General features: G+C 39.6%; 1 protein-coding gene across 3 annotated transcripts in view; it reads left to right on the top strand.

Moving 5' to 3' along the window:
• Positions 1-2,553: 2,553 nt before the first annotated feature.
• The window catches only part of USP6NL (USP6 N-terminal like), a 111,543-nt gene continuing 86,795 nt past the window's right edge, over positions 2,554-27,301 (top strand). Inside the window, exons 1-3 of one of the 3 annotated variants that reach the window (XM_085082677.1) lie at positions 2,564-2,667; positions 4,936-5,036; positions 7,712-7,801. In XM_085082677.1, coding sequence (XP_084938803.1) covers positions 7,798-7,801 — 4 coding nt within the window. In that variant the 5' untranslated portion in view covers positions 2,564-2,667; positions 4,936-5,036; positions 7,712-7,797. Of the gene's footprint in view, positions 2,668-4,935; positions 5,037-7,711; positions 7,802-24,859; positions 25,469-27,301 lie in introns of those variants that run through there. The other 2 variants (XM_085082669.1, XM_085082654.1) reach the window with 2 other exon arrangements.

Below are 27,301 nucleotides of genomic sequence, written 5' to 3'. Positions count from 1 at the left end.
AGATTTTTTGGGCATAAAAAAGGGGCAGGGCTACTCTATCTATTGAAATGAAGGCTTATGGTCTTTCTGAAGAGGTTGATAAAAGATTTAATCAATCTGGATCTGCTGTAAATTGTGCTGAGTTCTATCTGATCTGTGTTTAATAAATGAAAATGAGATTAATTTCTTACTCATATTGCAAATTTACTCCTGGTTGTAATGTTGATCCCTCATTCTGCACCTTTTGTACAGCTCCAGGGCCTAGAAGGTGTTACTCAGAGGCACGTGGCACTAACTGGGTGCCTTACCCAGCTTGTGGGATGCCACCTCAGAGCTCCTGGTACCCCTCGGAGCTCTCTGTTCCCCACAGGCACCAGGGACTCTCCTCTCACTTGGCTGCAGGTGTAGCCCTGGAGTTGTGCCCAGCTCTTCATGTTCAAGTCATGATGTTCTCCTGCTGCGTTGTCTCAAAGACTCCAAAAATAACTCTTCTTGCAGAAAGAAGGAGCAATTAAATGTTTTCTCTTCCTTTACTTCCCTTGGCTAGGGCATGGAGGGAATTTGGAGCATAGGGAAAGGGGCTGGGAACTGTGCTGCTGGGAAGCATTTGGGCAGCCTCTCTCTTGCCTTGGAGAGCACAGAGAGAGTCTGGGGCTCATCATCCTGTCCTCATCCAAGACTGGGATGTCCCCTATTCCAGGAGGAACAGGAGAGGTCCTCTCCTTCCATTTTATGATGTGAAGCTGTGTTCTATTCAAATCTATTTCTAAATCCTGCTTGTTTTCCAGGCTCCTGATCTTCTTTGACAACGGCCACGTGTCAAGGAGTGGAAGCTGTACCTGATCTGCCGGCTGTGTAAGTGATCCCTGTCCCTCCAGGCCTGGAGAGGTTGGGACATAACATCATCCCTTCCACTCTGCCTAGGGGCTTGTCCATGGGAAACTGGAGCAGCATTTATCCTCTAAGAGCTTCCTGTGGTAGCCATTCCTCCTTTTAACTCACATACCCATGCTGCTAGGGCAGAGGTGCATTTTCCATCCCACCTCCTTACATCTTCTCCATGCAGGTGAAACCACAGGTTACCTCGTGGAGTGTCCCTTCTCTCCCTAGACAGGGCATGCCTGCTTCTAATAGCAGAGACTCTGGTCTGTTCTGGTGGAGCATGGAAAATTTCCTCTTTAAGAACCTCTAAAATTTTTTGGTGGCTCTCTTTAATTTCCTCTTTTAAATTCCAGAAATCCTCTGTCAGTCTTTCCATGGATGAGATGTAGGCCATAATGGGGCGGAGATTGTTTCTTCATTATGTCTGGAGTCTGCCAAACCAGAATGCCCACTTTTTGTTCTCCCTCCTTTCATGCCAACACTTCCAAAGACTTGGCACATGACCACATGTTTTGTGTACACTGGACGCTGTCTGGATTATTAGGGAATAAATTGTTATCTGAAAAGATTATCTCCAGCATGGCTAATTCTCTCAGGCACTGCGTGGCTTCCTCCATGGTGTTTCACTTGTCTTGGTGCACTGAAAGGTCTTCCTTGCAAAGGTGTCTTTCCATCACACTTGACAAGAGTTGCCTCCAGAGTTGAGAGTTTCTGGTCTCATCCTGATCCTCTGGCCAATACCCACATCGCAGGACAGAGATCCCAGTCGCTTGGCTTTGTTACCATCCAGTGCCACACCACTGGTTAAATCTTGCTAAATACTCAATGATTTAAGTGGAAGTAATCTTAAAAGAAATAATTAAAATAATTTCCAAAGGGAGGAATTGTTGCAATTTACACCACTATCCTAATTAATTTTTTCTAAGTAATTGTTTTAATTCATCAAAAGCAGTGTATTTTCCACTTTAGCCAGCATGCCGCTAAGTTTCTTTTGACAGATTTATTGTTAGATCATGGAACTTTAAGTTTTGCTAAACTAATGCTGATAAGCTTCAATGAACAAAGGAAAGCTGGACACCAATGATCCAAAATTCATGGCCCTCCAAAGACACGTTGGAGTAACTGGAAGAGACTAACAAAGCCTGAGTACTGCAGACTCTGTCGGGGAAAAAATTGATAAAAGGGCTGAAAAATGTGGACTAATTAGCATGGCAAGTGAGAAATCAGTAATTAACAGAAGACAGAATACTAACTAATGAACAGAATTATCAAACTTAAAATCAATGAACATTGTTCGCTAAAAATGTAGAAATGGAAAGTTTTAGAAGTGGTGTGCATATGGCTCGAGTTATCCGCTATGCACACTGGACAGGAATAAAGTAATGCCTACTCCCCTATACCATAAAATAGTGACGGAGTTTCATATATCCCGATGTTTTTGTGTCACACTGAGGAGCCCAGAACTGGACACAGGAGAACGGGTGCCCATGCTGAGGGCCTTGGTAGCTCATGCAGCACAGACAAGCAGTTTGTGAGCGGCACGAGGCCTGTTTTGTGTTTTCCCCTCTTTTTCCCCACAGGAGCTCTCTGCCCAGCCGGCGCCTCGTCCCCAGCGCAAGATGGCGGCGGCGGGTCAGCCCTGTGGGAGGGGCGGGGGCGGGGAGGGTTTCCATAGCGGCGGTGTCACATCGGGGCACTTCCTGGTCGGAGGCCGCCGGTCCCGGGGCAGCGAGCAGGGACGCGCCGCTGGGGAAGGCGGCGGAGGGAGGGAGGGAGGCCCCGGGAAGAGGAGGAAGCCGAGCAAAGGTAGGGGCGAGCCGGGGCTTTGCTCCGGCCATTGTGCGGCCCCGGGGTGGCCGGCTGAACCCGTCCATTACGGGGGTGCGGGGGGGGGCCGCGTGTGTGTGTGGAGGTGCCGCGCCGGACCCTCCATTGAAGCGGGCGCGTTCCTCCGGGCGGAGGGGAGGCGGGCGCTACCATCCTCCCCCGAGGGGAGGGGCGCGCACCCCCCGCGGGGCCGGGGAGGTGGAAGTGGCGGGAGCCGGCTCCCGCAGGGTACTGGGGTGCTTCGGACTGTTCCATTCCCAGCGGAGGGGCGTGTTTGTTTTTGGAGGTTCCCTGCTCTTTCTGCGGGGGGTGCGGGACGCGGCGAGCCGGGAGTGCTGGGGGAGCCCGGGGGAAGCCCTGTGGAGATGCCCCTGGTCCCACTGTAAGGTTGGAGCGAGGTGTGGCGGCGCGAGGGGCCGCAGTCACAGTGGGGCTGGGGGTCCGGAGGTGTGTGCTGGAGAGCTCACGGCTGTAGGTCACACACTCGGGGCCTCCTTAAGCCCCCCTTCTCTGGCCATGTGGGAGGCGACAGTGCCGCCCCGGTCGGGAGCAGGAAGGATTTGGATGGCTGAACCCTTTAATGTGACTTTCTGGCACCGCTGTTCTCTCTCTACCGGCTCCCTCCTCTGCTTTTTGTAATCCTTCAGGTATGCGGTGGGAAGTGCCAGGCTGGCAGCGGTGGGCTGGGACAGAGGGCTTCCCGTGCCTGTGCTCTGCCCTGGCTCTCCATGGCGCTCTCCCAGCTTCAGCCTCCCCGGGACTGCCAGGAAAGAGCCAGTTATTATCAGGTGTTTCAGGTTCTTCCTTCCCTGCCTGTAGGGAAACCATCGAAGCCGTTGATCTGCCAGCTGAACGAGAGTCAAGTGGTGACTTAAAAGTCACTGTCCCCAAACTCCTGCACCAGTTGTTCACCCGCATATGCTCGAGAATAACTTTCTTTGTGCCATTTGCTGCTTGGAGGAGGCAGCTGCACTGAAAGCTGGCTGTGAGGGGAGCTGCTCTTCAGCTTGCACTGAATTACAGTGGAGTGAAAACAAATCCACATCTGCCCTCTTCACAACAAATGTATCTTGTGGAGGATCCCTTCAGTTAGGATAATTCTATTAAATAATTGTTTTCTATGGTTTTCTATGGTTTTCTAGCTTGCTGCGTACCCTGCAATCTAGAGCTGCTGTGTGACAGTCGAAACTCCAGCTCTGCCAGGCGTGTGTATTAAACTCAGCGGCCAATGAGCAGTGCCTGAAACTAAAGGCGATTTGCCTCAACGCTTTGTAGTGTAAATACTCCTGCTATGAACAAAGGAGGGTGTGTCGTTGGGCTTGTTTCATTTGTACTTCCATGTGCTTCCTCATCTGTGGCCAGTCAGTGATTCTGTGTAGGTTCTCAAACAGTAGCAATTTCACTTTGTTGTGAATTGTGCATTTGCGCTGTCTTGGGCATTTTACTGAGCTGGGATGCTCAGAAACTGGGTGCTATAATAGGGATTTTTATTATGTTCTTTTTAATACCTGTGCTCTGAAGGGACTTAGTTTTGCTCATTTTTAACTTTTGTTGTTTCTGAGTATAACTTTTAAGTTAATTCAGCTGAGATGCAGTGTAAAATAAGTATTTAGTAGAACTGCCTTTTAACTAGCTGTTCCTTTGCCCTCTGATTACACAGCACAGAAACCACCAATTTCAGACTTAATGTTTTGCCAGCCAGCTATCTGTGCAGCTCTAAAACACAGTGCTTCTGAAATCTCTGTCTGTTTTCTGCGAGGCGGCATAATGTTCGGTTTAAAGAAGAAGGCAAATGATACCAAAATACTGATTTGTGCAAGGCAGACTCTCTTCAGGCTGTTTTGTCTTCGTGTGTTTAAGCAGTGCAGTTGATGCTGCTCCTGTGATTCCTGGTGCTTGGGAACTGGGGGTATAAATTCTTAATGTTAACTCCTTAGCATCTAAGTTAAACAGATACTGCAGTAACATACAAGCTAGACCTGAATCTTTAATTGCCAACCTAAAGAAAAATCTTTTCTCTGGGTAGAGTCATACTGCATAGAATTACAATATGCTGTAATTTGCTTGCAATCTGGCTCCTGCTAATTATCCTGAAACAGAGTATTGGGTAAAAAAGAGGGCTGGCACCAGGTATGGAAACAAGCAGTTGAATGTACTATGAGTATGTGTGAATTTGAAGTGGCAAAGAGCTTTGCTCACTGCAGGTGTTCCTTTCAAATCTCAACTAAAATGCCAATAATTTCACAGCTACTGCAGGTGATACACCCTAGAGTGAGGAGATGTGTGTCAGTAGAGGAAACAGGGTGGAATACAAGGCTTAGCTCTTCAGGAAAAGACATAAATGAAAGGTGTGTGGGTGGGTGGGTTGGCTTTTTCTTTTTTATTACAGCCTTGTTGATTGGAAAGGAAAGCAGAAAGAAAGAGTGTCAGGCATTGTTTTGAATGAAAAGTTTTTCCAATATGATGCCTTTCAGAAAGACACTCAACAAGTAGTACGCTGTGTTTTGTAGTAGTTGGTAGTGTTTTGGTACAGGAGAGAACCCTGCAAGCATTGAAATAAACCAGGTTGTTGGGTGAGAAAGCAAAATGAGAACAGTTTAGTTTCTAACACACATCCCTAGGAAAAGTTGATATTGCAATGCAGTAGAAAGCAGGGACTTTGTGATTTTTGGTAGTTTTGACTTTTCAGTACTGCTTGCTATTGCTATACTCAAAATTACAGATGAGAGGGGAAACTTCTCCCCCTCTTTTTGTTTTATTACTGACTTAAACACTTTCAAATAGCCCAAGAAAATACCTGTCCTCAAAATGACAAAGTTGTTTACAAATGAAATGATATAAAACACACATGTAGTGCTATTTCAAAGAACAACAGCTGAATTTACCAGAAGACTGCATTGTCTGGTAAACAGATGCTAGGAGTAACTAAACAGAATATTTGGACACTGAAGGCAGTAGAGGAGTAGCACTTTATGGCTGGGAGTTGGAGGTCAGGTTGCTGTGGTGCAATGGAACATTCACTTTTCACACGTTTAGGTAGTACAGAGCCTCTGTATTGTCCCCATTGCATTTCCTTAGTGTTACGTGACAAGATTTTTATAAGTGATGAGGTGCATGATTAAGCTATTATTAGCCTTAAGTGGTTTTCAGAGCTGCTGTTTTGTTTTTTCCTAATGAACAGCCTTTTCCTGTACATACACACAATAAAATGTCATGTAACACGATGTCTCAGAGGCAAAGTATTGTTAGTTCATATTTACAAAACTAAGGTGAGATAATGCCTTTGGAAAATCAAGTTGAATTGGAGACTCTGGTCTTCCAGTTGATTATGCATAATACTCAAGAAGAATTTGGGCCCAAAGGTAGTGTGAAGCTCTGGTCAAAAGTGCTTTGGACCTGGTTTGAGGGCTGTCTGTTTGATCCATTTTGTGTTCTTAACATGATAGGCATTAGCCCAGTAAATAATTAAATGTCATGGAAGTTATATTTGCTAATTTGACATCAGTAATCAAGAGGAAGCTGACAAGGCTGGAGTTTTAATGACATGTTTTAACAGACACTTTATTTTTGATTGGGCTGTGTGTGCTTAAATACTTAATTTAGCAGACGTTCATGGGAACTTGATAGAACCTGCAGTTCAAACTGTTCTTCAGTGATTGCAGCATCTCATGGCTTTATGTTCTTCTCTGCTTGTTTAGAATGCTTGTGTGTGGATTTTTTCAACTGCTTTATTTCCCTAATGAGTCCCTTACCTGTGTTACTTGATCAATACAAAAAAGTTGGCTGTAATTTTCAGTCTGCAGCTTTACCAAAGGCTTCCTTTTGGCAGCTGGATTTCTTCTTTTGGTGGTGTGTGTGGTTTTGATGTGTTTGGGGTTTTGTTTTTTTTTTTAATTGTTTTAGCAGTTCATCAAGGAACCTTCTTGCAGTGTCCTGTTATAGCCCCTGTACTGCTTTGCCATGTGCTGTAGATCTGTAAATGTGCTGTGAAGTCATAATTTAGGAAAAATTGTATCCTTTCTTAGGTATTTTTGCATTTTACTTTGCTTTTTTTTTTAAGCATGAGGAGATCAGAAGAGTTGAGACTTGAAATCTGAGTCAGCACTAGATATTATCTGGCTGGATTAGCACAAGTGGTGAAGTTCAGCAGGTTCTAATTGGTTTTGAAAAGAGGAAATATATAATATTCCTGAACTTGTGCAGGTATTAGAAGAAAATTCTTTATTGCTTAGTAGATACGTTGGATTTCTGCTTTTCATCTCAGCTGTGAGGTGAAATTTCTTTCGTTTAACTGTTCTATCAGACTTGTATAAACTTGCTTTTAGCAGCAGGAGGGAGATTATATAATAAATTTTTCAAAATGTACTTGCTGTGCTGTCATTGCTGGAGATTAAGTCCTCCATATTTGGCTTCAGGGAGGGCCAGGCATATTGTTAGAGAATTCATATTTGCCCTACTTGGGTTCCCTTTTCTGAAATCCACGATGAATTGATGGAACTGTAGGTTTACAGTCGCTAGAAATGGTAACTTTTTCAGGTTTTGCTTCTGAGGGGGAAGTGTTGGAAGTCAATGCCAACCTGTGCTTATTCAGGAATCTTAATAGCATTTCTTGTGTTTTAAAGAGTATTTTTTTGCATCTTCTTGCTAGCTGAGGTTGCTGAAGGAAAATACTTCTTTGGAATTTTCAGTTACTATATCCGTATTGTAGTCTTGTACTTTTAACTTTTTAACTGCTCCCAAGAGATAACAAACATTGTTTTATAGCACAGTTTTAGCACATGCACACAAGTTTGTAACGTGATTGTTAGAGGAAGGTGCACATTTTGAGTCGGTAAACTGCTAAATATATCCATAAACAGTAAAGTTCCCCAGTCGTATCAAATACATCTTTATGTTCCTTTTTTTTTTTTTTTTTTAAGGAAGATGAAAATATAGTAGGAAAGGCAATTGGTATGTAAACATATATTCTAGTGATTTGAGGTTGAAAAAATTATTTATATTTTAATTTTTCTCCCACCTTCAGGACATGTATACCTCTGAGAAACCTTCTCCAACAAGATACCTTGCTTCAAGACCTGTCTTGGATTATATACAAAGAAGTTTCCAGTCATGAGTAAGTAGACTTCTTTCAGAAAATAAAGAAACCTTTAGTTTGTAGTTTAGAAGAACTGTACTTCTGTAGTAGGTTTTAGGAGGTGGTTATTCCTCAAAAATATTCACACTGGGTTTTGTGTCTCCAGTCCTGTAAAAATAATCAAATAAAGTTGAGATTTGGCAGATGCCATACCTAATCTGCAAATTTTTGATCAGTGCGTGCTGTGTAAGACTTCTGTGTTTGTAGTCTGGTCTCATTTTCAAGAAGTTGAGTTCTGTAACAAGCTGATGCTTGTTTTAGTCAGTATAAATAAAACATGTAACTTCGAGGGGAAAATGCCTTGGGTTTGCTACGAACTCCAAAATTTGTGACTGCCTAGTGAATTAAAATAACTGGTAAAAATCCAACATAAAATGAATGGACTTCATTTTGTAGGAAAAAAAAAAGTTACACAAATTCCAGTAGAGAGGTCTGATCCCAAAGGAATTTTGGCATGTATTAGAACGATCTGAGCCACAGAAAACTGTGACTTAATATCAGTTATGGTGGAAAAAAACAGATGAAAGACACCGGAAGTTTTGGGTTAAGTCATATCTGATGGGTAAGATAACCTCTTTTCAGTGAACTGTTTTAAGTATTTAAAAGTCTCTTTAAGTTTTGTGGACGTGAGACTTAATGTAACTTTTGTCAGTAATGTTACTTGGCCTTTCCTCATATAGAAATAAGGATAAAACTTTATTTGCACAGGAACTGTATTTGTAATGTAGCTCAGCTTCAACACAACGGTACTGAATGTGCTGAAGAGAAGGCATGTTGTTCATAGGATAATTATATCCTGTGTTAGGAAAATAAGACCATTTGAGTTTCTGGGAGGAAGTGAGTAAAGAAAATTGTTGGTTAAATTTCTTGTCAGACGAAATGAAAAATGATTGTTCTTGACATCTGGAAATAAAGAATGCTAAAGAAAATGCTTGCTAAATGCAGCAGGGCAAAAATTACATCAGAAAAAGGGCTGAAAGAATTGGTGCACTATAGGGCTCATACTAGTGTAGATAGAACTGTTTTAGTTTCTATATAGATGTATCTCTATTTTCTTTCATATTGCTGTTCTCATTTGTTTACTTTCTGTTTAAAGTATTTGCTGTATTGCATAGAGGACAATTTTCCAGGCAGTTACTCAGGTACCGGAATATCCTGATTTGTCAAACACTGAATATGACTCTTCATTTGTCCTACTGAGCTTTTCATGTGCTGGCATTGCCTTATGTAGAGTGTTAACCATAACAAATAACTGACTCATAGTTGCTGTGTTAAGTGTGACTTCCAGGGTCCTTCTATGGTGATGTTGGTTTGGGTGCAGCACGTACAGCCAGTGCTACAGCAAAACACCCTTGGTTTTGGTCAGATTTTGAGCTGATTCCAGACTGGAGGGTTCAGCTGTTCATTAGGAAGAATGAAGACCCTTATTCAAATGCAAGACAACACTTTGGCAGTACTTTTTGTGGTGGTCAGTAATGCAGGACACTACATTCTTGTGGTAGCCTGGATGCTTAAGCTTGTGCTAAGTGATGGCCTTCAAGGACACTGCAGAAAAGTGCCACTTTAAAAAAATACTTTAGAGAAGATTAGATGTTTTATGTTTGGCTGATGTTGGATTTCTTAGTTTATAGTTTACTGGAGAGAAACTTGAGCTATAAGCACAGTCCTTAGTTTTAGGCTCCTATTTCCTAAATATCTCAGTCAATAAGACCTGTATCATATCTTATGAAGCTGCATTTATTTGCATACTTCTGTACATGTGAGCTTATTCACAAAATCTGTGGGGACTTAGAATAGCTAGATGTATTAAAAATGGTGGGAGTCTCTAGTATTCCTAACCTGTGCATCACCTAGTGTCATTCAAACCAAAAATCTATCTAAAATGAGGTAAATCTCAGCCTTAAGAAGGCCAGTAAAAACTTCAGAATGCTATTATGTTCAGGCTGCAGTATTGAATCCTACTTGTTATTTTCTTGTGATGTACTTGATTCAGTATATTATTTCCATTGCTCTTTGTGCTGGACTTCAAGTCCTAAAATGATTAAATCCTTTTTCTAATATTTGTCCTAAATGTATTCACAGGCAGATCATATCTATTTGGGTGTTTTGCCAACTTCTTCACTAGCTTAAGTAATTTTAACCACATAATATTTGCTGTTTTAGCAATTTGTTACATAAAGCTTATTATTTTATTGAAATAGCTTGTAGAAGTAAATCTGTTAATATCCTGGTACTTAAGAAGCACACACATGCTTATTTTAGCTCTACAAACGTTTTTTAATAAATAAGGGTAAAACAAATTTGCACTTGAAATAGTGCATTTCCATTGTATGCCTTATAGGACACTGAAGTCATAGCTTAAAGGGTTTGTAAGAGTATCAAGGGTAGCTAAGTGAGGTTGATTTTTGACTTGTTTTGCATTTGAAGATAACTTCTCAGAGAAATCCTGGTGGACACAACCTACCTAGAATGTCCCACCACAGAACGAGTTGGTTTAATCTACGTTTTCTCCAGATTCTTATATTTAGTGGCCAGAAAATGTGTAGTGTCATGATAAATTCTTAATATTATAAACTCTGCTCTTTACATTTGGGAATTTTCCTACGCTTTCCTCATTTGAGGAAAGGTCAGAACAGTGAAATTATTTGAGCTGCTGCAGTGAAACTAAATGCTGGTAGACAGTATTACAACAAGCTGCTGACATCTTCATTTTTTTCCCCTTAAATATGTAAGATGCAGTCCCAACTTACAATACAGAATATTTCTTTCCTGACTTTGTTTTTCTGCTTTTAGTTTTGTTTCTCACACACTAAAAACTTACAGCTGCATGCAGTTGGGAAGCTCACCGGCGTCTTTGTGCTTCACTATCATCAGTTCAGGTTTTCTTTCTGTTTAACTGAGGGTAGGAACACATTTTGTGTGTTTTGAGAGATGCTGTGCGATGTAATCTTACATTCTGCAAATGGTTGGTGTGGCCTGGTAATGATGGGGGAAGTTTTTGCTTCACCAGTTCAAATCAAGGCCACAGTGGAGTGATTAAAGGCTGCTGCTGTTTGATGGTTGGTTATTTACCTTGACCTCTCATTACAGCTCTGGCTTTCTAGTCTGTGTTCACAGAGGAACTGTAGGGTTTTGGGATTTCTAAAAAAATAGATCTTTTTTCTTTCCTTCTGTGTTCTTATAGTATATGTAAAGAAATATTCTGTCATTTTCCCTGTTCATGAACAATGAACTTGGGAATTAAAACAAACGTTAAAGTCAGCCATAACAGATAAAGATGCAGTGCTGTAGCAAGTCCTTCAAGGCCAGGTTGGATGGGGCTAGCAGCCTGGTCTAGTGGAAGGTGTCCCTGTCCATGGCAGGGGGTAGGAACTGGATGATCTTAAGGTCTCTTCCAACCCAAACCATTCTATATATTATTTCTGTGCTTGCAGCTGAGGAAAGTGCGTTCTGGGCACCTGTAAAGCTTCCTGTGCTGAGGAAAGTCTTTAAGTTAAGGCTGGCTCAGTTTCCCCCATCACTCCTGATCTCCCCTCCTGGTGTGTCAGAATGAATCTAGTGAGCTGAGGACCAAGTCAAACTGTTCATAAAATAAATACTGGAAATAGACCTTTTTTGGTTTCGTTTACCCAAAGTGTAGGTGGCTGTGCATTTTATGTATTGTGGGTAAAGTGCTGCAAATAATTTTAAAGCTGAATGATTTGGTGTAAGAGGCTTTGTAGTTGTCACTTCTTTGCAGTGAGCTGAAAGAAAGAAAGGAAATAAATGAAAGAAAGGAAAAAGTCTAGGTTCTGCTTCGCAGAGACAACTGCATGCTGGGGAAGGAAAGCCTAGAAGTCAAGTAAAATACTTCTACAATATATAATATTGAATAGCTAAAGGATGTCAGATTATGTTACATGCTAAGTTTTTATTTTTGAACCATGAACCCTGATAGCCCACTCATAAAATGTAAGTTTGAAGCTACAGTTTGTGTAGTGTTTTCACAATTGTTGTGATTTCACAGTGCAGTTATCTTGTGATCTTTATAGATACTGTGACTTGGGAAATAGAGAAGAAGCTATGGTGTCTCCTGGGTTATCTTTCCTGAAACTTGAAATGGTAATTCTCTATGAAAAAATTGAACTCTGAATGATAAAGCATTGCAGGATACAGGGGATAAAGAGCCATAATGCAGATTTGAAAAAGGTTGCTTTGAAGACTGGTGATATGTTTAAAAAAATTAAGAGTTAAATAAGAATAGCTCTGTGCAACTAAGCTATGTGAAAAAAAAGGAAACCCACAAGATTCTTAAATAGTAAACTACTGTGTATTAGTGACCCCCTAAAAATTGCTTCACTGGTAATATCAGTATTTATTTAATGTTTCCTCCATTTTTTTAATTGAAGGTGTCAAGGGACTTTACCACAGTAGGTGTTTGGATCAGTAGTAGTACATTATTAACGTTTTCACCGTGGGATGTTGAAGTGTGAAAAATAACTGTTGTTTGGCTCTGGAATCTTGTAGTAGGAGAACTTGCCCCTCAGTCTTGCTTCACTGTTACTCGTCTGTGTTTTCTTAACTTTTCAGGTCTGTTTTCTTGGGGTGCTGCTACTTGCTGCTCCATCTCCTCCTTATAGTGCAGCTTGTACTTGGTGACACTGTCAGCAAGCAGGCTGGAGATCAGTTTTCTGACTCAAAATACAGATTCAGAGGTCAGAATTAATGAGTTCCAGAAACTTTTGTGGTCTTGACAAAAAAAGCTTTGAATGAAGTTTCATTAGAAAGGTCTGGGCTGATGGAGCCTAGGCAGAACTCAGGGTCTTAAAATTTCATGACTTCTTTAAAATGTACCCATGCTAATAGAGTGGGTGGTGTCCTTTGCCTGCCTGAATTCCTGCATTCTTCCTTGCAGGATTAATGAGGGTGATTGCAATTGGGTGAGCTCCCTAAACTCTTGCCTGGGTAGCTGCATTCGTGGTTGCATTGCTGCTGTGCAGGGAGAGCAGTGAGGGGGGATCAGCCATCTGTGGGTGAGACTCTGGTAAATGCTGTTTTTCTCTTGCTTGAAGTGTGTATGGAACTATAGCTTGAGTTGTTCAGGAATGCAGTAATCTTGGGCTTCCTCTAAGCTAAGCGAGGAGAGGCATCTCCAGAGGGCTAATCAGATCTTGGATGACCCAGTTTCTCACCAATACTGTAATTAAACTGCTCCTCTGAATCCACAAGGTACATGAGTAGCAATAAAATATAAACCCAAATACTTTGCACAGCATTGATGCATCACATGGGGGAAATGCAGGCATGTTAGTAGAAACTTACTTGTTTTAATATTCACACTTTATTATGTTGGATTTTTTTATTTATTCAATTGGTATAATGATGCAGCTTCTCAGACCTTGTGGATTTTTTCTTTTTGTTCATGGTACAGCTATTTAAATATGTCAGAACACAAATGAAAGCTTTTTGAAATCTGTTTGTATTTAAACAGATTTTAGATTAATTTTTAAACCTTTTTTCATAATCCTTTTATTTTTGATCCCTTTTTAGGATATTTAGGACTGCTAAGTTGTTGTTTCCCTTGCACTTAAAATGTATTTTTAAATCAAAGAGGCAGATAACCAGTTTTTGAATTTTATTCTGTCATGTATTTACTTGAACAAAGTAAATACAAGTCTTCAATAAAATTTTCAATCTCTGTAGTCTGAAGTGAAGTTGCATCTTTGCAGGGGGTTACAGTTAACAAAAATGTATTTATCACATCCAGAAACTGTGTTTGCAGGTGGTAGGTTCCAGTTCAGCAGTGTCACTTTTTACAGGGCTTTGCTAACAAACAGGTATTGTGTAATATTTATGGTTTAATTTAAATGAGTTAATTTATAGTAAAGTTATATTTGTAAAACCCTTTGCATACATTTCAGATACATTTACTGAATGTTTTTTAAAAGGTGTCATATTTTAAAATTTATTTTCCATAAAGGGAACTTCAAATCTATCTTGCATTTGGGCTTTTTCCTGGCAGGTTGATGGGGCTTCTCTAAATAAGCTAGTGCAACATGACACCTACTTTTAAAGAGATGTAATTTCTGTTTGTAAATCAAGATGTTGGCACTGGCAGGAAACCATTGTTAGTTTTGAGCTGACAGGAGAGCTGTGGCAGGAAAATTACCATCATTAATGTTGTTGGAGTTCCAGTCTTCTCATATACACACTCTGCTCCCTGAATGTGTCCTTTTTAGGCACTTACACTTCACATTTATTCTGTCATGATTGTACTGGCAATTAAGGTTGGATTGTTTACAAATTATTTGGTTTATGACACTCTAGCTGTGTGTGTGTCCAAAACAACAAAGATGATAGAAAGATGGTTATGATAGGAATATATGTATATTTAAACGTTCATTACATGTTATATTTGTGATATATATTTCATGAAATTATTTTCTCTTTATATTATAAATCATATATCTACATAAAATATATTAAAATTATTTTATGTGTTTATAAATAAAAGGGAGTAATCTTTTAAAATTTGTCTGCCTCCGTGCTTTGATTGATGGCCAGTAAGGAGTGCTGAATTATGACTAATTGGCATACACAGGAGTACATGCCTTTGGCACGATAATATTCTCCCATTACATATTTTTTTATTTAAATCTTAGTCTTTGGGCCTCTCTCTGTGCTCCTTTATATAGAACATTGTACAATGATGCCTTTATCGTGGGTCTTTGGTGCTCCTGCAGCAGAAGGAGTGAGTAGCATAAGAACACTGTAACCTTGTTCTCTGGAGTGAGTATCAAGTATCTGCCACTATGTAAGCAATTCATATTTCTGGGATCCTTTTCATCTTGTGATAAGTTGAGGGTGGTATTCAAGTACATTCCAAAGGGGGAAGGATGCAGAAATTCCCAACTAGAATACAGATGAAAAGCAACAGTTATAAATGTAGATGTTTGGGTGAGCACCCCCTTCTCTGCATAAGGCACTGCATAGCCAGGGAACAACATTGCAGTTACTGCAGGATTTTTAGAGGCTGCAGTTTTAAGCTTCCTAATGGTGAGGTTATTTCCTGTTGAATTGGATAATTCATAAAATAGCTGAATGAGATGAAGGATTAGAAATGGACTAAAGAAGAACTTTCCCAGCAGCAGTGTTAAGTGAGGTGTTCATGGGATTTTCCTTGCCTGTTGTGAGTCGTGTTGATTCTCACCTTCCATACAAATGATTGAATGATATGCACCACTGTGTAGGAAAAGTGAAGTAATGCTGCTCACTGGTGTAACTTTGTCACAGATAAGAAAAAAAAAAAGCTGCAGTCTCATTTTATGTTGTTATTCATGGTCATATTTAAGAAAAAAAACACCTTATTTAAAAGATGTGGGGTTATTTTGAGCTAAATTGACTGTATTTCAAGAAAAGCTACTCTGATATGCTTTACCCAGCTTCTGATAGGAAACAACGTCCTTGATTTGTAGCACAGTTGAAAAATATTTGGGGTTGTTGTCAGAAATGGGATGACGCAAGTAGTGTCAGCAAGATTAGTGGTTCCATATTGGTTTAAATTGAAGATCTCTCTTTTGCTTAAACTATCCATCCTGTTATCCTTTCACTGTTAACAAGGATGGTTGCAGATGTTTGTGTTAATAAAGTAGCTGCCCTTAGGTGATACTCTGTCAATCAGCTGATTATAAGGCTTGTTTAAGCTCTCATTGCAAAGGACCCTCTCCCCTATAATTACCATACTTTAATTTCTGAAATTACGTGGGAGACGGCAAGATGCCCTGGAATTTTTTCAAGGCTATTGGTAAACCTGGACCTATCCTGGTCAAAATTTCTGAAGCAAGCAGAAAGCTATGTAGAAGTTTCAAGGTGGTTTGGGAAATCAGTGTGATGTGCTGTTGTGGCCTTTTTTTTTTCTTTCCCCTTCTTTTTTTCCCAGTTTTATTTTGTGTAACATAATAGTCTCCAGAATGGAAGGCATACCAACATGCTGTAGAACCTCAGTGCTTTTGGCCAGGGCAGTCATTAATCTAACAGATCACTACTGTAAAAGGGCACTTTGTTTTAATAAAGCACTTTGGTTTGCCTTAGGAGGGAATTCTTGAATTCACTCTTTCTGTTTGAGCCTTGAAAAGCTCTTTGAAAACCTGCCTAAGTCTGTGGTGGAGTGCTGAAAGCCTTACTCAGAGCTCTTTTGAGCACGAATGAAACTTGCCAGAATTTTTAGGGACATAGGGAAGTAAGTCTCTCACCAGAATGTTCTGTTGCATTCAGTATAAAGCCTTTTACTTTTTTTGTGTAGTAGAATTTTGTACAGCATTATACAAGGAGTTTTATTTCATGGTGCTACTGTTTCCGAGATGTACAAACAGTACAATGGCATAACCCTCCTTTCCTGCCCTCCCCCAAACTTAGGTTTTGAGGTGACACTTGTGGGCTGCAGGTCTCAGTTCTTGGAGTGATGCTGTGCTACAGCCATCCTTGTGTTCAGGCTGCTCTGCAGACCCTGCTTGCCTTGTGAGCTTCAGAGCAGTCACAGTTCATATTATTTTATATCTGGTTGCAAAAACTAGACAAGCGTTTAGCTTCCTCTGCTCCCCGGTTGCAGCAATTTACTGTAAGAATGTTTGAAGGATGTCAGGAGAACAGGAGAAAAAAATTTGGTCTCTTGTAAAAAGATGAGGTACAAATTGAAAAGTGTTAATTTAGCTTTTTATTTCTTCCTCACTTCCTTCCCTGCCCCGCCCCCCCCCCCCCTTTTTATGTCAGAAACAGTGACAAAAGTATTTGTAGGTTTTGCTTTAAGTATGTGGTAGGAAAGTTTTCTTTTTAGAGCAAAGGCTAATGAATCACTTTTAGTGACATTTCGATATTTATTTATTCCTCATGCATTAAAACAAACTAAAATAATATTTATGTGAAACTCACTGTAAGGCGCTTGAGTGGGGTTTTTTTTTTCCCTCTTCTTTATGCAGTCAGTCATTAAGTGGAACATCCATTCTGGAGAACTAACATAATTTGTGTTTTTGTTTAACACTTTATATTCAGTGGACTTACAGGATGAAATAGCAGGGCCAGGTTACCTGGGTGTTACTTGATGAAGCTTAACTGGTCAAGTTCAAGGATAAATCCATTACAAGTGGGGGATGATGGCACTTCTATTCCTTTAGCACTGGTGTGGTACAAGTGGGAGTTAAAATGCTGGGTTGCAATGCCTGAATGTAATACTGGGTAGAGTGATGACCCTTCTTGTCTGGACCATGGCAATTGTTGGCTGAAACTTGGCATGATTTTAAATTCTCTGCATCTACAGACACAGCATAAAGAACAGTATATGTACTACAGTTTTCTATCTTCCAAAACTTGGACAGTGTTGTAGGTTCCTGTGTTCTTGCTCACGGAATAAGTAGGTAAGGCATTCTTCATTTGGGTAGATTGATTGTCTTAAGGTGAAGCTGACTAAAGAAGTCTAAGATGCCCACGTGTTGCCACCATTTTTTCATTGATGAGGGAATAGGAGAACTCCTCAATAGTGGAGGCATGTATATGTTTTTATGGGAAGTAGGATTGGATGTGAAGGAAGTGGGACCTGCCCGATACAGTACACTAAATAAATCCACTTCTAAGAATAGAGGCAAAACAGAGATAACCAAAAAGGTAGCCACAACCATCCACTTAGGCAGCAAACATCTCAACTATGGGCTCTAGCATTAACCTTAAGTAGTCACGGTTAACATGATTGTCAAGTGCTACATGATTGCCATGTAGTCAAGTGCTAAGCTTGGATTTTTAGAATACGTTGTCAAAATCTGCTTTGAAAGACTGCATTTTCTGAGTGAATACAGAAGGAGGGCAGGAAGCAGAAGTCGGAAAGTGAACAGGTAATGGTGTCTCCCATTAGAACACAACTGCAGTAAGCAAACAGACCCAGGTACACTTCCTTTTAAAGGAGGGTGGGTCCTTTCTGCTCTGTGTGACCTTTGGGTTAATTTCCTTTGCCTACTTTTGAAATGCTGAATTTGTTCTTCCTTTGACTGTGTCTCTTCGTAACAGTTTTTTCATCACTAAGGTAGGCTCATTAGTGGAAGTAGATGCTACTTTAGTGTTAGCCTATTATACAGTATTCAAAAACTTGTTTTAAAAGTTTTGATATTTCTCTCAGAGACAGAAAACCACACCTTGTATTATTTGCTGCACAAACTATGCCTACAAATACATGGGCTTAATAAAAGTAGTGTGTATTTTGCAGTGGACTAATAAGGTTTGATGTTCTTCCTGGAGCCTGGGTACAGCTGCATTTTATTACTTGGATTAAATATCAGTGTAGAAATGTACATGCAGTGAAGGATTTAATCATGCCAACAAATAGCAGTGCATAGAATTTTCTAGTTTTTCTTTGCCTCAGGGAGGTACAAGATTATTAGTCCCATTCATATCCTCTTCAAAAGGAAACCAAAGGTTTAAATTAAAAGCAAAGTTTTTATTTTTCTTCCTTCTTTGAATTTAACACATATTCACTTTTATCAGTCTTTGCCTGATTAAACTAATGAATGTACTTTGACTTCAGTATTAGCACATGTAGGATACTAATAGTTTTCATTTTTGTTTAATATTGCAAAACCAAAAAAAGTCTTTAATGACTAGTGTGGCTTCTTTCTGTGTGCTTAGGTTTGACAGAACATTTAATAATATCCTTTAGCTTAACATAAGTTTGTCGATTAGCACTGCAGCCATGACCCAAATCCAGGAAGTGTAAAATTGCTGCATATTCTGTTTGAAATCCTGCAAGTGCAGGAAATGCTGCATATTATTAGGAAATATATTTAAAATAGTTTCTGTTATTGTAACTGCGGATTTCTTTTTTAGACTTCTAGTATGGAACTTTTCTCAAAAATTTCATTCGCAGCTAAAACTACATGAATATTTGCACTCTAATATGAGAAAGACTGAAATTTTGTGGGGTGTGTGCATTCAGTGAGATGAGATACTGCATTACCATCCTCCTTCTTCCTGCTGTTTAAAAAAACCACCAAAACTTATTTTATTAATTATTTAAAATGGGCTGCTTAGATACAACATTTTTTTTAGGGGGGGGAGGGAGGGAAATACCATTTGCGTTGTTGGTGCTTTCTTGACCAGTTCATGAGCCTTATAAAGTGACCAATTAGCCTTTGAAGGGCATGGTATGAGGGAGAGGAGAAAGAAATTGAATTAATTTGAAGATCCACAATAAGAATCTGCGATGCTATGCCAACTCTTTATCATAACACTTTGTATCTTGCTTAACACAAGGCTAATCATATAGATCCAGAAGACATGAAGAAGTACTTCTGTTGTATCTAAGGAGTTTTGCACTGTAGCTTGAGCTATTCCTTTTGCCAGGTCTTTATGGGTTAAATGAACTTTTGGAACCCTTTGAACGTTGTTAAACTGTGTAGTTTAGATGCATTTGTGTGTATAAATCTGATGGTACAGTTTTAGAGAAAATATATGAGCAACGAAGAAGCAGTGCCTTAATTTGCTCGTGGAGGTGGCTGGTATAAAACACATTTATTGGGAAGAAAAAAATAGTTTGTACATCTGTACATGTTTTTTCCCTGTTTAAATTTTCCTTTTTTTGGAAGAGTGCATCAAGACTTATGTGAGCACAGACTTCTGATAGTGACCTCCATCAGTGTCTGGTGTCTGTTACCAGGATGATAAAAGTGATCTACACGCCCAGTTCCTTTGGCTTCATTGTGGCTCTTAGGCAAACTCACTGTCTGTCGTGTTACAGTCTAGATCCACTTTTGGAATGTGTTGTAGCAAGTGCTGAGGGGGTGAAAACTGATGCAAGAAGAGTAACAGTGAGAGCATTGAGCAGGGAAGGGATTGTGCAACGTGCAGTTTTCCTTCACAGTGTGCAATAAGGTCTGCGGAATGTGGCCCTGTGTTTTTCTATCTTCCCTTTTCCCCAGTTCTAGTATTTGTTTTTCTGTTTTGGGTTCACAGGGTTTTCCTGGAACAGGTAGAATTAATTTCATTGACGATTTATTAAAGTTTTCCATCATGTGAATTTAATGAACAGCTTTCTTGTATGTTTAAAGTGTAAAGAAAAACAGACATTAAAAAAAAATAGCTTTCTCTTGAAATTACTACTTTTCCAGCCTTTAGATCAAGCAACTTGCTGCTTCCAAGAAGATGCCTTTTAAATAAGGCCGATAGATCTGCATCCGTTTCTTTTAAAAACTGCAGCTGTAGATTCATGCTTTAAAATGCGTAGCAAACCTGCTAGAAATGAAGGAAAAAGAATTCCTAAGTGGATGCAAATTCTGTTGGATTAAGCAGTTACTGACTCTGAAGGACCATTGAGACAACTGTAAGGATGTTTATTTATTTTTATGGGTGCTTTGCAAAATGCATGGTCAAAAGCAATCATTTTTGAAAAATGCGTCCCTGAATAATAAATGGAGTCGTATCACTGGTGCAAACATTTTACAAGAAAGGCTACAAGAATTTCTCATAGCAATTCTTGAGAGCATTTGGGTTTTTTTTTTTTACCTTTTTCATGCTTCAAAGAATGATCTGTAGAAAATAATGAAGATCAAGAATTTAAAGTTTCAGAGATTTATGGGGGGAGGGCTAGTTATTGATCTGGAACTCTAGAATTCTCTTCCAACTACAGTAGATTATTTAAAACTTAAAGAAAACTGTAGGCTTCAGTTCAGAGAGTGGAAAACTAATTTAAAATATTAGTGAGAAGCAATAGATAACTTACTTTATCACAGCTGTAGTAATAATTTGTATCATGACATACTGCCTGTTTTAGAGCTCAATGCCTAAATGTTTTGAGATAAGTTGAAGACCAATTGTGACAAGAAAAGTCAGAGAGGAGTATTGTGAAAGAAAATGGTTCTGTGGATAGTTAAGGTGTTTTCCTTAGCTGCTGGATAGACTCTCTATCTGAATTCATTGTTTTTTTGCAAGAAATAAGCCGTTTTTACTGTGAAGGGTCTTTGCAAATGTTCTTATAATATACTTTTCCTTCTGTTTGATATTTAAAGAATCTTTTCCCAGCTAATGTGCCTGACTTGTATTTCCTTAATCCTTTAATCTATTCTTGAAAACTTTTAGCCTGCATATGAGCAAGTTGCTCCTGATGAGAAAATCATTTTCTGAGTGCCTTTGCTAAGATGGGAGGGACGATGAAGCAGTTGTGCCATGGGTGCTTTTGAAACTGCAACTTTTAAAACAAACATTCCAAGGGGTCATTAAGAGCAGCTGCCCTCCCTTTCGGTGGCACTGGAGTTTTTACAGCCCTGCTGGGACAGCCCTGCTGACTCCTAAGGTACTGAAACACCTTCTGGGTGTTACAGCCTAGAAAGGAGGGTCCAAAGAGCAAATGCACCCTGCACTCTTGTAAATCCCCTTCTCCTGCCTCTAATGTCAGACTTTGCTCTACTGCAGAGCTAGAGACACCAGAAGTGTTTTGTGTATTTATTTGCTTTGTAGGGGATTTAGGGCTTGATCCTGCTGCCACTGAAACATGCAGGGACATGACTGCCCTGGGCTAGGACCTTCCTGGCCATTTTGTTGTGGACTCTTCTGTCCCTTTGGTGTCAGGCCTGAAGGCTTGGCATCTTAACCATGTGTGGAGTCTAGCAGGTAGGGAAAAGGACATAATTCTGGCTGTGGGGAACATAGGGGAGGATAATGAAGCCAGACCTGCCCAGGTTTCTGCAGAGATGTGGGGAATAATCTGTATGCAGAATATCTGAATTTTGGACAGTTCAGGCTGATATGAGATAGAGAAGGAACAGTGGCAGTAACTTTGCATCTCAACTCAAATGTGTTCAGAGTTATTGTTCCTATGAATGAAAGCCCTTGAGCCGTTCCAGTGGGTTGGGGTTTTTCTGTTAGTAGCTTGTACATCTTTCTGTAAATGAGGACACAGCAAGCAGGCACTTTCTGGGTAGCTGCAGTGCTGCCTGGGAAAACCCCGAGGATTCTTGATAGTTTTTTAATAGCCTAGACAGAATGCTGTGAATATATAAACATTACAGATTAGAAGAAGAGAGTGAATCAGGAAATATTAAGTCTTCCTCAGACTTAAATTCTGATCTTCCCCACCCCTTATCAAATACCTTTGACAAATACCCACTGAGCCATCCTTCTGCAGCATCATTTCTGCTGTAAATGTTACCTCCTGGCAGTATGCTTAATGAAAAAGAACTGCTTCCAAAGATCAGTTAATTATAATTACGTTAACGGAAGCATTTTTATTCTGAATTATGATAGCTGACTAATCAGGATGCAGGTCATTTTTTTTATTATGCTTAGGAGAGATCAAGGGCTGTACACAGTGATCCATAAAATCCCGTCCTGGTTAACTACTCCTTCCAATACCAATGTATTTCATCAGGTTGATAACATGTGCATGATTTCTGTATTCCCTACAATTTTGAAGTCAAGGAAGAAAGGCAAAATCCAAGAACATCATCAAATCACATATTGCTTAGCAAACTCGCTGTTGAAGAGGAAAAATGCTTGGCAGAGATCCATGTTATATGCATTGAATATGTAGTGTTACTTTTTTTCCTCAAACAGAATCTTCTCCAATTGTTCCACTAAATTTATGACATGATTTCTTTGCGGTTCACCTTGTGTGTGTCAGAATTGCTGTGAACTTCCATCTGTTGTATCCTTGCCCACAGTGGGTGTTTTGTCAGGATGTGTGGTCTGAGAGGTGGCAGTTGTAGTGACAGATTGTATGGAAGTATCAGTTGGTTCAGTATCAGTCAAAGATAAGAGTGAACTATAACCAAGTTCTGACTCATGAGTAACAGATGAAATTACATGATTTGACTAGTTAGTGTGTTTTATTTCTAGAAGTCTTTTTGGTATTGTCTCTATACTAAAGAAGGTTTAGTGTTGCTGTCTTGGGGTATAAATTGGTTTGAGAAAAGACAAATAGCAGCTGCCAAGCTTACTGTGTAATTCTGCAAATTTTCAGTGATTTGTTGGAATTTCTTGTTTATCGTGCCTGTTTCAGACTTGCACCATTTTCTTTACATTGCACATGGAATGTTGTTTACATTTTCCTAAATTAATTTTAAGGCTTTGTGGGTTTTTTAATGTTTTTTTTTTTTTTTTCCCTACATTCCAATTGTCACAAAAAAGAGGGGAGGGAAACTACTGTGCATATCAACTTTGTGAACTGTTTCATATTGAGGAAGGCAGGTGTGTGTGAAAATGGCTTCCAGTCTTGAAGGTCTGTGTGTCTCTCTTTAAAAGGGAGCACAGGGACCTGGACCAGCAGGATAAGGGATAGTTTGTAAGAAAAGGGAACAACTTATTTTCTGCAGTTGGGAATAGGTACTGAAGGGCTTTATTTCTTTATTTTTAAATAAGTTTCACAAAATCATGTCTTCTTTTTTCTCTGCTCCCCTTTCCCAGCTGTTAGTTTTTGTCAGCCCACCATCCTCTCCTTCTTCCAGTGCTTGAGAATGTTGCTGTAGAAGTGAGATAGTCAAGTTCATTTAAAAATCAGTTCTAGGGTCTGCAAGGTATATTCTTGCTTTGGAAGGCCAGGTGGATGTTATTACTGAATATTTTATTGAGCCTTACTCTTTTCCTTCCTCTTTCCTCCCATCCATAATATGTCTATATAGGGACCTTTAAAAATTTAGTAGTTCTGTAGTTGTGTTTGGTGAACCATGAACTTAGAAGTCAGTTTTTTAGAGAAAATTTGCAATGTAATGTAGTTGCAAGTAATGATATTCCTTTAGTTTTCTGTCTTTAACTTGGAGAAAAGTTGTTTGATTACCCAACTAAATAAAGAACAAACACATCATGGTGAGATAATCATTGAAAAAGTTCTTCCAACATCAGTTTTGAGCACTGGATTATTAAATAATGGACCTCCAGGTAAACCTTACTGCACAACCCTGCATTTCACATCTTATTTAAATGTTCTGAAATTATATTTGTTCTGGAAGAGTCTGTTTTTAGTACTGTTCTCCAAAGCTCTCTCACTATAAAGTCATTGGTCTTAAACTTGGAATTTAACTTTAGGTCCAGGGGTTAGAAATTACTTTTAATATAGAATAGTTGAGGATTCTGCCTGACATTCTGAAGAATCCTTGATCAGGAAGAGACAAGTCATAGTTAGTTGCACAGTGTGTCTACAAGCTTCCTCTTGGGTAGACAGTTGAATGATTGCAGAGTGGAAGAAGAAATCGGATGGCTTGGCAGGGAGAAGGATTTTACTTGCCTTTGTTTTGCCTAACCAAGTATGATAGAACTCTGGGTTGCTCTTCTGGCAGAGGTTAATAGGCAGGCTGTGACTCTGACTGACATAACAGCCATAGTTTGTCATTCCTGTGCTCTGTGTGTTTCAAGATATTGACATAGAAGTGGATAAATACACCAGTAAATCTTAAAATCTGAAATGCTTCTGATGAGCAGCTGGAAATGGAAAGAGATGACCTCTTCTCCCTCCCCATCTAACACTTAAGCAATGGGAACAGAAGGTCTAAAGGCCAGAGAATGTGGCCTGTGGTTTGTTTTAATGTTATGGTTTTTAGAGCATGTAGTTGGCTTCCTAAATCAATGCCTGTGTGTGCAAGGCCTCGCAGTGCTGCGGAGGAATTCAGTTTTCTGAAGTGTTCACAGAGCCTCTTCAGGCCTGGCAGTTATTTAAAGTGATCACATACAACATGATTCCTCATGAGCTTTATTTATTTATTTATTTATTTTTGCTAGCTCCGCAGAGACTTTGACAAAAGGCATGTCTGATGGGCCCTTGTACATTTTCCAGATGGCATTAAAAATGTTGTGGGGCACATACTGCAATCTGTCTGCCTAAAATTACCTGACAGAAGTAATGACAATACCTTTGCTGCAATAGTTCTCTGGGCCTCTGGTGGTGACGGAGAGAACGCCTGAAATACTCCCAGGATTTCCAGCGTGCCTCCCGGTGTGTGAGAATTCCTGTCACGTACAAGGGTGTCAGAGGTTTCTGTTTGAGGGGGGAGAAAAGGAGCCCAGTGACTGTCTTTAGCAGGAGCTTGCTTATGCCTGATGGAGTTTTTGCAGGCTGGGTTTAATTTTAGTTCTGTTGGTGGGTCTGACGCTGGCTCTGCACTGCACTGGAGTCTTTCTTTAAGCATTACGTGAAATTTCATGAATTGAGACCGACTTGAAAAGAGGATGCAGCCACACTTCTTAGTTACTGAGCGTAGGGGAGCACGCTGCATCTGTCGGCAGTCATTTCAAGTGGGATTTTCTTTCTTTAGCTACTTTATGAATGTTTCCTTTAAACTTTATTTAGAGAAATCAGTATGTGTTCTCTGCAGTAAATAACTGTAAAATGTTCTGTAGAAATACATTTAGGACTGCTTGCGTTTTTTTTTCTCCTTGTGCTGAAGTCACTTTAAATCCATCACCCCAGCCTGTAGAGTCGTCAGGCAGAAATCTTCCTGTGAAGGTAGATGAGTTCTTCCTGCATCACTTTTGTTTGAGCACACTGAAGACAGCCATGTAATAAGGTGTAGTAATGAAACCTGTTGGAATTTTAGAGGAGCACCTCGTTCCTTTGATCTTGCTAACGAGCAATGATTCAAGTGCTACAGATTGTAAAGGATCTGGTGTCACCCGCAAGACGGAGAACAGATGCTGCCAGGAAAGGTAAGAGCAGCACTGGGATATATTCAGTGTTCTCAGTAACTTGCTGTGAATCAGAAATATTTTGGAGTTTGGTTGTAGTTAAATTACGTACTTGATACTTAAAAATGTTCTTTGTTGTGGCATGTACAGCTGCCATAATTTGGTTTAGAACTATATTAAGCCTAATTATTATTGGTTTTGCAACTGCAGCTTTCCCAAAGAGAATCCCAGTGACGTTTATTATGCTGAAAATTGAGTTTGTCAGTATCTGTAACTGTTACTGTGGTACTAAAGATTTTCTTTTTTTTGTTTTGTTTCTGTGGTAAAAACATTTGTGTTGTCTGGAGAGCTCAGGTTGTGAAAATAGCAGCTGTATTGTGTGTAATCCCATCAAAATAGTTTTTAGAGTCTTAATGCTCTAAATGAGAAAAAGAGCAAAAATAGGCTTCTTTAGTGCTTATGGAAATGAGAGACTGGAAGTACACAGCTGCACTGCTGGTTAGGTTTTACAATTAGATTATTTCTAGATTACAACTAACTTCAAAATCCAAAATGCCTCTTGCAAGTGTATGAAAAACTACTTGAAATAATCAATGATTGTTTGAAATTAATTGATGTTAAATGCTGTTCTTGTTTACTTCAGTGTGTTGAACATTTGTTTTTTCTTTGCTAAAGTAGTGCCATCCTTTGTGGTATCTGGCACACATATCTAATTAGGAACTGATTAAACACTTCTTTTGTCTTTTACATCTTAATTTGCAAATGCTGAATATTTTGGTTGTGGAGGAACTGAATAATTTGTAGGGATAACTTAAAAATTTCAATCCTTTCTTAATAGCATTAATTTTCTAGGACCAGTTTATTTTGTATTGAATAGGTTGTGAATAATTTATTATCTATAGCATCTGCATCTGCCTGTTACTTTGTCATTTTTCTGTTCTGCCCTTATGTGTCATGTGTGGCTATAGGCAAGTACCTTTATTTCAAACCACTCATCAGTAACATCAGGCTGCTCTAATTGTAACAAGTCAGTTAATGAACACACCTCTGTAAGTAAACAAGAAGAGTGAAGGTAGAACTGGGCTCAGCTGTTACCATCTTATTCTGAAAGAAAAAAAGGCAAGCTTCCTAATTACTTCCTTAGATTTTGCACTGATAGGTTGAACATCCACCCCAAGAGTTGTATAATTTCATCCCAGTGAGTTACTTGACTTCAGCACTGTTCACTGTTCATTTTTGATTTGTGCTGCTTCCAGAGAAGGACGAAGGGGCAGGAGTTCTGCTGCACGTACCTCGCTTGTCAGGCAGGATTTTTACAGAACTGCTGTAAGAACTGTTTAAAAAGATGTAACACCAAAACCCATAAAATACTTACTTGTAGGAACAGATTCAATGGAATTGAAAGAGAAAGCTTTGAAAAACATGATGAAATACTTTCTCAGTCCTAAACCTTTGAGGTTTTTTTCTCTCTGTTTGTTTTAGTCCCTTGTTAAAAGACATTAATTTTGGTCATCGTTTGGGTGGTGTTCTCAAGCTGCTATTAACTGAGCTAATTAGTTGTCAGCTCTTACAGAACCAGGTGTAGAGCATTTTGACAAGCAATATTAAGATCATAACATTAAAAAACATGCAAGTATTCTGAAGAAAACATTTATAAAATATGCAAAATGCTGACAGGTTTTGGTGATAAATACAGTAATTTGAGTAGACGTTAGCTTTTTTTCTTCACAGCATGCAACATCAGGCATCTGGTGTACTTGAAGAGCTGTATTCTGCAGAAATGACTCATTCTCAGTATTGTTTTCTGTAAATGCAAAAGTGGACTTGCAAAGGAAGAGTTGCTAGGAAGCCCAG

This window comes from Lichenostomus cassidix, chromosome 1Aa (genome assembly GCF_008360975.1).
Source record: "Lichenostomus cassidix isolate B80296 chromosome 1Aa, HeHo_3.0, whole genome shotgun sequence".
NCBI classification, from domain to species: domain Eukaryota; kingdom Metazoa; phylum Chordata; class Aves; order Passeriformes; family Meliphagidae; genus Lichenostomus; species Lichenostomus cassidix.
Note: the sequence above shows the minus strand (reverse complement) of the source record. Positions and strands in the feature narration are given on the sequence as shown.